A 12542-nucleotide genomic window follows, 5' to 3' on the forward strand; every position below is an offset into this window, starting at 1 on the left:
ATGTACTGTTGTGTAACCACAGCTTCCTGAGTTTAGACCCAGAACCAACAGAAAGCTGGGTGTGAAGTTGCACACCTATAAGCAGTGCTGGAGAGGGGTTGTAAAGATAGGTGGGCCCCAGGGCAGACTGGCCAGGGGAGCTCTTAAGCAAGGATTGCCTGTGAGGGGGACCCATGTTGGATTGAAATGCTTGGACCTTTAAACCTTCAAAAATTTGGGCTGTTCTGGGAAAGGCATGGTGTGGTAGTACAGTCCCTGAAGGACAGTAATGGCCATGTTCACCACTGTCACTGGCAGAGTCCTTCCTTGACAGGGAAATACATGTCTTCCTGTCTTCTTAAGAATGAGAAAATATTTCCTAGATGTCATTCACAGACTTGTCTCACATCTAAGTATTAGATCACATGCTATGACAAAGATGAGTAATTATTCTTTATAGCTATTATCAACTTTTCTAGGATAGAGAATCATGAGCTTTGGGGCCTCTGTTATCACATTTTGAATAGTGGCTAAAGTTCCTTGCCCTCCTTTATATGTAGATGTATGCTTGTTACTTCTGGCTAATGAATATAGAGAGTTTTCATGTTTGACTTAGGAGAGTGTGCTCTTTGTTTCCTTTCCCTCCTTGTGCTGGATGGAATGGGTCTGTTTAATCATAGCAGCCTGAGGAATCATCTTGAGTTTTTATGTAGAAACCAAGTGTTGGGGGTGACAGAAAAAATGCTCCTGAGCATCTGGCTACTGATAGTTTATGAGATTACCTTACATGTTTTTTGTTAGGTGTATTAGAACTTAACCTTAAGTGAGTATGCATTTCTGGTTATTGGGACACAAGGAAACAGAGTTGTTTAAGCTGACAACCCTGGGGTGCAGTAGGTGTGGACAGAGTCCATAGGTATCTATATTATGCAAGTGCAGAAGAAGAGAAAGGAAACAAAATTGAGGGAATTGGGAGATCAGATTTTTATCATGGTCTGTACAAGAAATCTTAAGTAAATGAGCTAGAAATATGTGGCTGTTGATTAGTGAAGACATCATGGCTCAGTAGATTGGTAGTCTCTGTGGGAAGATGACTCACTGGAAGGGGGGAAATAGACTGGAAGAGATAGACAGTGATCAGATAGGAAACTTAAAATTTAAATTTTGTTGGTAGTACTGTAAGGAATACTAGCAGAGGCCAGAGGGATGGATGGTTAAGATATAGATGGCAAAGGGAAAGATTGTTAATGCTGAGGTTAAGGAATGGAGAGGCTGTTAGGCAGGGTGGCACCAACCTGTAATGTCAGCATTAGTGAGATAGAAGCAGGCCGTTTAAGGCCATTCTCTGCTATTTAGCAAGTTGAGGCCAATCTGGACCACATGAGACCTTTTCTCAAAAATAAATCCTCTTAAACAAAAGAGGCTGAGTTTTTTTTTAATAGATCCTCCTAGATATTAATGTAATAAATGGAAGACCAAGGATGACTTGCTGCTATCCTCAGTGTCTGACGAAGAGCTATGCAGTGTTGGCTGCTGACGCTGAAGTAAGGGCACATTACTGACAGACAGTGCTTTTTAGATCCTGGCAGCTGATCCCATGGGAGGGAAGTGAGGAAGTAAGTGTCTCCTTTATTGTGTGTTATTTTCTAAGTAGTCAAAGATACTTGACACAAAACAAAAAAAAAAAAAGCAAGTTGAGAAAATATATCTTACAAAAAATACACAGGTGGTATTCTTTCTGTAAAAGAGGTATTAAACATTAACCTGGAAAAAAAAAGTTAGCAAATTGGGCTTTAACAAATGGATATAGTCAAATTTCATTTTTATTTTATTTTTTTATGTATATGATTGTTTGGCTCACATGTATATATTTGTACCATGTGTGTACCTGGTGCCTGTGGAAGTCAGACATCTGACCAACCCCTGGAGCTGGAGTTACAGATGGTGTGAGTTGCCATGTAGGTGCTGAGAATTGAACCTAGGTCCTCTGGAAGAGCAGTTAGTGCTCTTAACCACTGAGCCATTTCGGTAGTTCCTTTGTGTAGAATTTTCATTAATCTGCAAAGGAGAAAGTATAAATGATAAAACTATGAGAAGATAGACAGGCACTAGAATTAATGGAGTCAAAATGTGAGTGAGATGCCAGATGTGCCTAACATGAGAAAGTTGCAAAAATATGAAAATCCAGGCACTCCACTGAGCTAGAAATCTAGGCTCTGATACATACTGCTGTGGTAAGGTAGCAAGTGGCCATTGAGTTCAGAAGCGAATCTGGATGGGTCTTCTAGTGTTGTGGACCACCAAGACCGCTGTCTTTCTGTATTGCAGTTTCACCTGTATTTCCTTGGAACTACTTAGCTTTACGACTAAGAGTTTAAAAAAAAAACTTTATAAAGTATTTCTGGCCCTTACATTATTTATTTGTTTAATTTTATTTTATCATATTTTTTGAGACGTAGTCTCACTCTATACCCTAGACCTGCCTGGAGCTGTCTAGGCCGCTCAGGCTAGTGGTCCTCTTGCCACAGCCTTCTAAAAGTTCAGGTTGCAGGCATGAGCCAGACCACTCCTGGCTTTTGTAGCCATTTTTATGATCTGATGTACAACTTTGCTTTCCTAACTAAAATGATTGTTATTTTGTTATTGTTTGTCCCTCTTGCTTTGAATGTATCCTTTTGTGTGTGTGACAGATATGTAACCACAGGCTTTTCCACAGGTACCATGCCCTAGTCCAAAAATTACTCTGAGACTTGTTATATATGAATGAACGCCTAGGCCAATAGCTTTGACTGGTTGCCATTAGTTCATAACTCAGTTACTCCCTTTAAACTAGTCTAAGTCATGCCGCGAGGCTGCGTGCCTCTCTTTCAGTTTCATGTGACCGTCTTCCTCAGAGTTGTGTAATGTCCCATCCTCTGTTGCTGCTGCCCAGTCCCCATCCTTGTGTCATAGTCCATCTGTCCTTGTCTACCCCCACTTCCTCGCACCACTGACTCTATCCCAGAAACCCTCTTTCTGTGCTGGAGCCTCCACCTCCCTCTTCCTGCTAATAGGCTGACCGCGCTTTAGTGACAGGTGACGCTTCTGAACACTGCATAAGAGATTCTCTCCACACAGAAACTTATTTCATCCAGTGTGTATGTAACTGTCCAGTCATGGCCTCCTAGTTGTAGTGCATATTATTGTATCAGTCTGATTAATTTCTTTTTTGTCTTTACAACCATGAAAGATAATACTGTATGAAATCTTGACTGACATTTTTTCTTTATTTAAATTACAGACTTACTGGGTCTTCTGGATTTGTAACAGATGGACCTGGGAATTATAAATATAAGACGAAGTGCACATGGCTCATTGAAGGACAGTAAGTTATAATGGCTGATTTTATTTTAATTTATTATAAGAGCTCAGTATAGCACAAAATACTTACATTGTGTTATTACTATTTCTTGAGACAAGGCCTTACTGTGTAACTTGGGCTGACCTTGAATGTTGACATGCTCCCTCTGATTGCTGAGTGCTAGGATTGTAAGTGTGGACCACCACACCATACTGCAAAAAGACCTTTCAGTAATGCTTTTCATTTGGATAGTGGTTTTGCTTTTTAAAATTTATTTTTTGGGGGGACCAGAGAGATGGTTCAGTAGGCAAAGGTAAAGTACTTGCTGAGCAAGTCTGAGTTTAATCCTTGATCCCACAGTGGAAGAGTGGACTCCTCATGCTGCTGACTGCTAAAAGCAGGGCTGGGAACAGTCTTCAAAGGCCCTGAAGTCAGCCCACGGCTCTCTTGTTTCCCAGGACACATACTTCATTTCTCTTATACATAGCAAATACTAACTAGATCTCTGACATGCACGAAAGCTGTGTGTGCGTCTGTGTATATGATATTTTCTCCTTATAAATTCTTTAAAAGTCTGTTTTAGTAGTTAATACTATGATTGTTATAAATTACTTAATTATTTTTCTAGGCCAAATAAAATAATGAGACTTCGCTTCAACCATTTTGCTACAGAATGTAGCTGGGACCATTTATATGTTTATGATGGAGACTCAATTTATGCACCTCTGATTGCTGCCTTTAGGTAAGCCCAGCCATTCTCTCCTCTCTGAATGTAAGTGTGTCTCCAGGATGTATGCTAGTGTATAGCCAGGGTTAGCCTTGAACTTCTGGTTCTCCTGCCTCCACCTTCCAAGGGCTAGGAGTAAGGATTGTGCCACTGTGCCTGACTCATTTTACATTTTTTTTTTTCCTGAGACAGGGTTTCTCTGTATGGCCTTGGCTGTCCTGGAACTCAGTCTGTAGACCAGGCTGGCCTTGAACTCAGAAATCCACCTGCCTCTGCCTCCCAAGTGCTGGGATTACAGGCATGCGCCACCACCGCCCGGCTCATTTCACATTCTTGAACTGTGAAGTTTTGATAATACTATTAAATTTACCTGCTGTTTGTGATGGTGGTAAAGTTTACATTAAAATGTTTTCGACTATATTGATAATATTTCTGTGACAAATTTAAATCAGAAACCATAACTTTCTTGTTCTTGTATGTATTTCATTCCAAAGACCCTTAGGAATCACTTTTGAATAGGTATATAATTCTCTCGCTTTGTGTATATGTATTATTAGGGATAGGAGAAGCTTTTTGGAAAACTATTTAAAAATTGGACAATGGCTACCTGTTGAGAATGACGAACTTGCTAGTTTTGTTTTGTAAATCCCTCCCCAATACATCTGTATTAATAATTTAATAAAATAATGCAATTTTGTCAGTTATATGAGCTGCACTGAATTTTTGCTATTTTAATGTTTAAATTTTTTTTGTGTGTACAGTGTACATGAGTGTATGATGTATGTGTGTGTGTGTGTATGTGTATGTGTGTGTGTACTTTGGTGCAGGTACTCACGTGCCACAGTGTGCATAGAAGGTTGGACCAACCTCACGTGTTGGTCATTACATTCCCCCTTGTTGGAGATAGGTTCTCTTTTGTTTGCTGGGGCCTGGTCCCTGGAGCCAGAGTTAAGGGAAGTTTCAGCCCCCTGATGTGGGGACTGGGAATCAAGACCAGCACACACTCTTAACTATATAGACCAGATTGGTCTTGAATTGACAGAGATCCACCCACTTCTGCCTCCCAAGAGCTGGAATTAAAGACATTCATCACCATGCCTGACAGCTTAAATTTTCTGAAAGTTTATTGTTACTGTGTATGTGTGTGCATTTGGGGGGGGCTGGCACATGTAAAGATTAGAGGACAGTTTTGTGGAATCTGTTTTCTCATTCTACCTTTCCAGGGGTTCCAAGTATTGAACTTGATTTCCAGGCAAATGGCTTTTATCTGCTGAACTATCTTACTGACCCCTTATTTCTTTACTTTAGAAAGAAATGGACATTTTTCTGTTCTTCCCTTGGTGGTAGTCTGCTGGAATGCCACGTAGTGAGTGAGGGACTATGCGGTACACAAGGAGGCAAGGGACCCAGTAAAAGACAGTTCTCCACCCAGTGCTCCTATAGCTCTCCAACAATTATTTGAACTGAGAACTAAAGAGTTTCACTTAATGGAGCCAAAGAGCAGGCCGTGCTAAGCACTTAAAATGGCATTTGCCATGTGTTAAGCATGTATTTATCTATTATTTGAAATATACCTTGCATTATGGTAGGAGGCACCTCAAACTATAATGGAAGCACAAAAACTAAGTATGATATTGTTATGATACTACTTTTTAGGAATTCATCTATAACTGCATTTGTTAATCAGAATACATAGAGCCCCTTTTATGCGACTGGCCTTTGAATTAGCTAGCCATAGCCATTGTAAGAATATGAACCAAGCAGTTGTACATAGAGTTTACTTGGACTATGTATTTGATAAATAGGCATAAAAATTTCATGTCAGCAGCAAGAATAAAATAAGTGGGCTATAAACTGTCCTAAGCAAAGATGTTTGAGGGAAGGTCTATGTATAGAATATTGGTTAATCAAGAGCATAAACTAATGCACTGATTAGGTATTAAAACTACCTACTGTTGGGCATGGTGACACACACCTTTAGTCCCAGCTCCCTGGAAACAAAGGCATTCAGGTCTCTCTGAGTTTGAGGCCAGTCTGGCCTCCATAAGTTCCAGGCCAGGCAGAGCTACATAGATAAAAGACAAAAATGAAAAACAAAAACTTTAACTTATAACATATTTGAGTGTTAATTTCATAAAATTATATTGAAATAATATAAAAGACACACAAGAAAACCTTTAAGTACTTATCATGCCAAGCACATTCTTTATCTAGAACTAAGGTGATAATGTCTATCACTTTAAAAATCTGTGATGTGGGTTTGTAGCTGTTAAGAGCCTTTGTTGAGCCTTTGTTGTTCTTGCAGAGGAGGATCCTGGTTCAATTCCTAATACCCACATGGTAGTTTACAACTATACATAACTCCATTTCCAGGGGCTCTGATGCCTTCTGATTTTCACAGGTACTAGGCACACACACAGTGCAGACATACATGTAAGCAAAACACTGGCCTAGCAAGGCTGGGGGAATATCAGTTACTTCTCTGTTGATGTGATAAAATACTATGATCAAGTCAACTTACAGAAGAAAGAACTTATTTGGGCTTACTGTTTCACAGAAGTAGGAGTTCATGATGATGGAGCAGAGACAGCAGGGGTAGATGGGAGAAGTAGTAACCAAGAGCTCATAGCTTGAACTGCAAGCAGGAGGCAGAGAAGGTATATTGGGGATAGCAGGAGGCTTTGAAACCTTGAGCCTAACCCTAGTGATACTCTTTTTCTACCAAGGCCATACCTCCTAATTCCTACCAAATTGGTGCCAAGTGAGGGCCAACTATTCAAATACAAGACTTGGAGGGCACATCTTACTGAAACCACCACAGGGACCCACCTTTAATACAGGCTGAGGAACTTCCCTGCTGTACAATACCTCCCTTGAAGGATGGGCTGGAATTTCTGAAAACAAAATACATCTTCCCTCCCCATAAGTTTTATTATTTATTTTTTGAGGCAGAATCTCATGTAGCCTACCTAGGCTGTACTTAAATTCAGTGAACCCAGTGATTACCTCGAATCCACCTTCCCATGTGCCTCCTTGCCTATTGACCTGTAAGTTGTTTTTATCAGATGTTTTGCAATTAAGTGTTGACAAATATACTAGCAAATTTTCATAGTACAGTTGGTAAAGTTAGGTTGTCCCTCGTATATATTCAGGGACTCCATGTTAGCCTGAGACAGTTATGCTGAGTTTCAGGCTTATGAAGAAAATACATAGTTCTGTAATTTTTCAAAATGGTTCCAAGGTTCACTTGGGGAAGCATGAAGACCCAGGAACCCGGTAGTACCTGCCCGTATCCCCAGTATTTGGATGGGGAAAGAGGGGGTAGATGAACAGATAGATTCCTAAAGTTCATTGGCCAGCCAGCCTAACTGAATGAATGAGTGAATGAATGAACCAACAAATAAACAAATGAATGAAGGAAGGAAGGAAGTTGAAGAGATGGCTCATTGATTAAAAGTACTGGCTGCCCTTCCAGAGGACCCAGGATTGAGTCCCAGCACCCACATGGTGGCTCACAAACACCTGTAACTAGTTCCAGAGGATTAAGTACCTTCTTCTGGCCTCTGTGGGCAACAAACATACACATTCATGCAGGTAAAACACCTACATATATCAAACGGAAATAATAAAAAATATAAGTAGACAGTGATAGAAGAAATACACCCAACTCTAGCCTGCATGTATATGTACACACGTGAGCTTGGGTACCTGCACTAGCAAGTGTATACAGCACGCCAAAAGAAAAAAAATCCAAATGTTGGTGGTCTTGAATGTCTACCCTATGACCTATGGATCTTATATGACTGGGGCACAACACAGAATCATCAGAGACTTACTTAAAACATTATGAGATTTGTGTGTAATTGATAATAACATATCGCAGCGTTCAAAGGTTGATCATACTTTGTAGTCTGTGATTAGAAGGTGAAGTTGTGAGCAGCCTAGGGTAGGCAGTTGAAGAACTGGCTGCAGCTTAGACTACATTTACATTTATTGATTTCCTTAGGAACAGGGATAGGGACATGGGTGGTAACTCACAGTAGCTTCTCTTTCTCGAATTCTTGCATGCTGAGCTAGATAGACTCTGTTTATGTTTATTTACTCCATATTATTGACATAAACGAGTTAACTTGTTTTCCTTCTGGGAGAAATCTATATTTGCCAAAGCTGATTTTAAGATAAATATTAGAAGCAACAGCCCAAATGTCTTTGACAGTGAAAAAGCTGACCTACCTTCTCCAGCCTCTGTAGTTGTCGTTGGCACACTTATCCATCCTACACATTCAAATGCCCTCTGTAAGGAGACTGTCAGCACCTTCTAGCACCACATTGCTTTAAGCACTTCTGCTCTCCTGGTTGGTCCTTGCTGTGCTGCTGTGGATTTCTTTCATTGTCTATATGAAGAAATCAAGACTTGGAAAAGTCAGTGACTTTCCAGGATATGTGGAAGAACAGAATCTCAGGTCTGTTCTTTCCTTAAATCTGTGCTAGACTAGGAGTGTACAGTATTTCCCACATGTGATTAAAAATCCCCAATCTTTTCCTTTGACCATGTAACATACCTGTTTCTAGCTGGTCTTACTCTTTGTTTTCCCCACACAGGTGTAAGAGAGTGTGTGTGTCTGTGTGTCTGTATGTGTATGTGTTTGTGTCTGTCTCTGCCTTTAGATGTTTCTCATGCTTTTTGTTTGTATTCTTTTATTAACTGAATGCATAGTAGAAAATGTATCAGTGTTCTGTAAGCCCTAGAGTGTTGTCAGAATCTTAGAGATCCTATGTTCTGTCTCCATACTAATGCAGGTGGCTCAGTTGTTTAATTGCTTACTCCACAAGCATTGAGATCTCCAGGACGCAAATAAAAATCCAGGTGTGGTTTGTGAGCCTGTGATTACAGTGCCAAGGAGGCAGAGACAAGAGAATTCCTGGGACTTGCTGGCCAGCCAGTCTAACCAATCAGTGAGCTCAGGTTCAGTGAAAGATCCTACACCCCAAAATGAGGTGGGCTGTGTTATGGCACATGCATTTAATTCCAGCACTCAAAAGGCTCTCTGAGAATTCAAGGCCAGCCTGGTTTGCATAGTGAGTTCCAGTCCAGCCAGTACTACATAATGAGATTCTATCTCCAGAAGAAAAAGGAGGGGAGTAATTGAAGAAGACACCTGATAATGAAGTCTGCCTCTACAGGCACACTCACATAACATACCCTACAAACATTGGTGTGAATAACATGCACATACACATGTACCCTACACACATTGGTGTGGTTAACATGCACACTCACATAATGTACCCTACACACATTGCTGTGGATAATATGTATACACACATAATGTACCCTATGCACATTGGTGCAGATAACATGTACATAAAGGTGTTCACATACAGGCAAATTAAATGAAAAATCTCATCCTCTTCTCATTGTCAGTCTGTTTATGTTCTCTCGTAGTCACTTTTATGTGCATGTACCTACGCTTACTTAGATGTACAGGTACACTAGGCCAGTCATTTTGCTATGTGCCTTTTTATTCTATTGTCTTCATGAGCTCTTTGTTAGTCTTGCAGACCTACAGATTTGTAATGACTCATTTAATCAACTCCCATAAATGAGCAATTAGGTGACTTTTAGTCTGAATAGTGCTATAGTAGTGTTCTTTATTTTTCTGTGTATAGATGAGGAAGTCTTTCTTATACAAAGAGAATTGCTAGGTCATAGCATTTAAGATGGTCATAGCCCTGAAGTAGGAATTTACCTGGTGTAATCTTCAGAATACAGGAACTAGGGATTGGAACTAGGGATTGAGTGAGTGAAAAGGAGAGAATAATAGGAGATAAGATGTTTATTCGTTGAGTGAAGTTGTATGTGTGGAGGAAATCAGATGGCCTTTGCTGTCAACTAAATGTGATTGGTGGTAGTGGTTGTAGTGAATTGATAATGGAGAAAAAAGTAGGAGCAACTAAAAATGAAAATAATTAACCTTGGGAGTACATCATGTATTAAATGAGCAGGACCAACAATATTCCTTACTGTTGGTAAAGTAGTCCATTCTGTATTGAGGTTTCAAGTTATACACACAGGCAAACTTACATGGAGCTCACTATGTAGACCACACTGATCTTGAACTCACAGAGATCTGTCTGGGTCTGTCTCCCCATCACTGGGACTAGACATGTACCACCACTTCCAGCCTTCAAGTTAGCATATATCTTTTGTAAAGCAAGGTGATATGGTTTTGTGGGTCAAATGTCTTAAAAATGATAGTCACTTATTCAATAAATCATAACATGAATTTACTGGCATCCAGTACTTCAAATATTACCTACTAGGTTCTTATCGAGATTCTAGGGAGAACTTTTGGAGCCTTCAGTGACGATTGCTTGTGGTGTGTTATAAACACGAAATGTATGTTACATTTAACAACAAAAACACATCTGAAAGCTAATAGTATAAGGATTATAAATTCAGTTAACTTTTCTATTTTTATTTATATAAAGCATCTATAAAATATATTAAAAAGATAATATATATTACAAAAAATAATATAAAATATTTTCTTTCAACAGTATGTTTGGAAATTGTTCATTCAGAAAGTTTGTTAATAATGTAATTGTAGAGACTTGAGAGTGTCATAAAAAGTTTATAGCAAAAACAAAAAAACAAAAACCCAAAGTCATTGATTTCAAACCAGCTTTTTAGAAGCTGGGCATAGTAGTGCATGGCTATAATCCCAGTACTCAGGAGGTGGAGGCAGGTGGGTGTATGAGGCCGGCTAGAGTTACATTTACACTGTGTGTTAGAACAAGAGCAGCAGGATCAAATAGTAACACAATAGCAGAATTAAGGGAGCATGGCAGACTCAGATATGTTCCTCAGCGGATCCAGAACTGGCTAGACTCAGATTGAAAGCTGTATAGACAGATTCTGTTGAAATTGCTGTAATCTGGTCTGTGTTTACATTTCAGTGGCCTCATTGTTCCTGAAAGAGATGGCAATGAGACGGCCCCTGAAGTCACTGTCACTTCAGGTTATGCACTGCTGCATTTTTTCAGTGATGCTGCTTATAATCTGACTGGATTTAATATCACTTACAAGTAAGATATTTAAATTTAATATTTGTGATACTACTCAAAACACTTAATAACACTAATATATTGGGAGAGGGGAGCTTACAGCTAGTCAGGCTCCTTGCTAAATATTAATATGGATTTTCTTATTTAAAGTTCTTTTAAGTATTCAGTGAGAGGTAGGCACTGTTTTTTGTTTGTTTGTTTGTTTTCTCATTTCATAATTGAGGAAACAGGAGCTAAAAGGTTAAACAAATGTGAGCCCCAGTGGTTGGGACCACAGTTCTTGGTCTTTCTAGACCTTTTCACTGAGCATCTCCTGGAAGAGAGAGGCGTTCTTCCTGCTGCTGGAAGAAAATGTCAGGAGCTTGGCTGAGTGAATTTAACAAGACTAGCAGTGTCTCAGTACCAGTCATCAGTAGAAGTAATTTATATTTTTAAACTATTGTAATAGTCAACAGTTCACCCCTTTAAAAAGTCTGAATTATATCATTTCAAATTGTAGCAATACTGTTATCTTAAGTCATGTTATGAGACACCTAAACTCATACATGAAGTTAACTGTTCTTCTCCATCTGAAATGAGTTGACAAAAGTTACTAAAGACCTTTAACTACATCACTGGAAAGTAATCTTAAATTCTGTTAATTCTCAGAGTCTTTACAGAGAAATGTGTGCCATGAATATTAGCAGTTCCCTGGACCCCTCCCCTTCCTCCAGTTCCTAGCATGAACTTGGCACTTTTGTAGAACTCATTACTAATGAGCTACCGGAAAGAGTAGGATTCTGGTTGCCAGCCTCAAGCCAAGTCTCAGTGGTTTTGCACAATCTCTATTGTTTTATAATTTCTCTAACTTTCTGAGTTATTTATTCTTCCTCCTTCATCTGCGACTCCAGCAAGGTCGGGCTCTAGCTACTCAGAGCTCAGTGAGCACACTTGGGCTGACTGGTAAGTCCTGTAGTCACGTTTGCAAATGAACCGAACTGAAACTGTACAAGGAAGGTCGGCATTAGTTGAAATGTTGCTTAGTTGAAATTGTTGACTTAGTTTTCTTCTGTCTTTGTAGTTTTGACATGTGTCCGAATAATTGCTCAGGCCGAGGAGAATGTAAGAGCAGTAACAGCAGCAGCACTGTTGAATGTGAATGTTCTGAAAACTGGAAAGGGGAGTCATGTGACATTCCTCACTGTACAGACAACTGTGGCTTTCCTCACCGAGGCATCTGTAATGCAAGCGACACCAGAGGGTGCTCCTGCTTCCCTCACTGGCAGGGTAGGAGCTGCCCTTTCAAAGTCCTTTCCTTCACAGAACGTTCTCATTTAGTGAACTGTAAGGGAGTTTATTTTAGCAGCTCCTTATGTTAATCATGTATCAGGTGGCATTTAGGCATTCACCTCCCTGTATTCAGATTCTTTAAAATTTACATATATGTGG

At 39.7% G+C, this 12542-nt stretch overlaps 1 protein-coding gene across 1 annotated transcript in view; it reads left to right on the plus strand.

Moving 5' to 3' along the window:
- Atrn (attractin) overlaps positions 1 to 12542 on the plus strand; it is a 118463-nt gene that overhangs the window by 26577 nt on the left and 79344 nt on the right. The window contains exons 2-5 of the mRNA XM_052183647.1: positions 3260 to 3343; positions 3948 to 4061; positions 11007 to 11135; positions 12175 to 12380. Of these exons, the coding sequence (XP_052039607.1) occupies positions 3260 to 3343; positions 3948 to 4061; positions 11007 to 11135; positions 12175 to 12380 (533 nt within the window). The remainder of the gene's footprint in view (positions 1 to 3259; positions 3344 to 3947; positions 4062 to 11006; positions 11136 to 12174; positions 12381 to 12542) is intronic.

Source organism: Apodemus sylvaticus, chromosome 5 (genome assembly GCF_947179515.1).
Source record: "Apodemus sylvaticus chromosome 5, mApoSyl1.1, whole genome shotgun sequence".
In the NCBI taxonomy this organism is placed as follows: Eukaryota; Metazoa; Chordata; class Mammalia; order Rodentia; family Muridae; genus Apodemus; species Apodemus sylvaticus.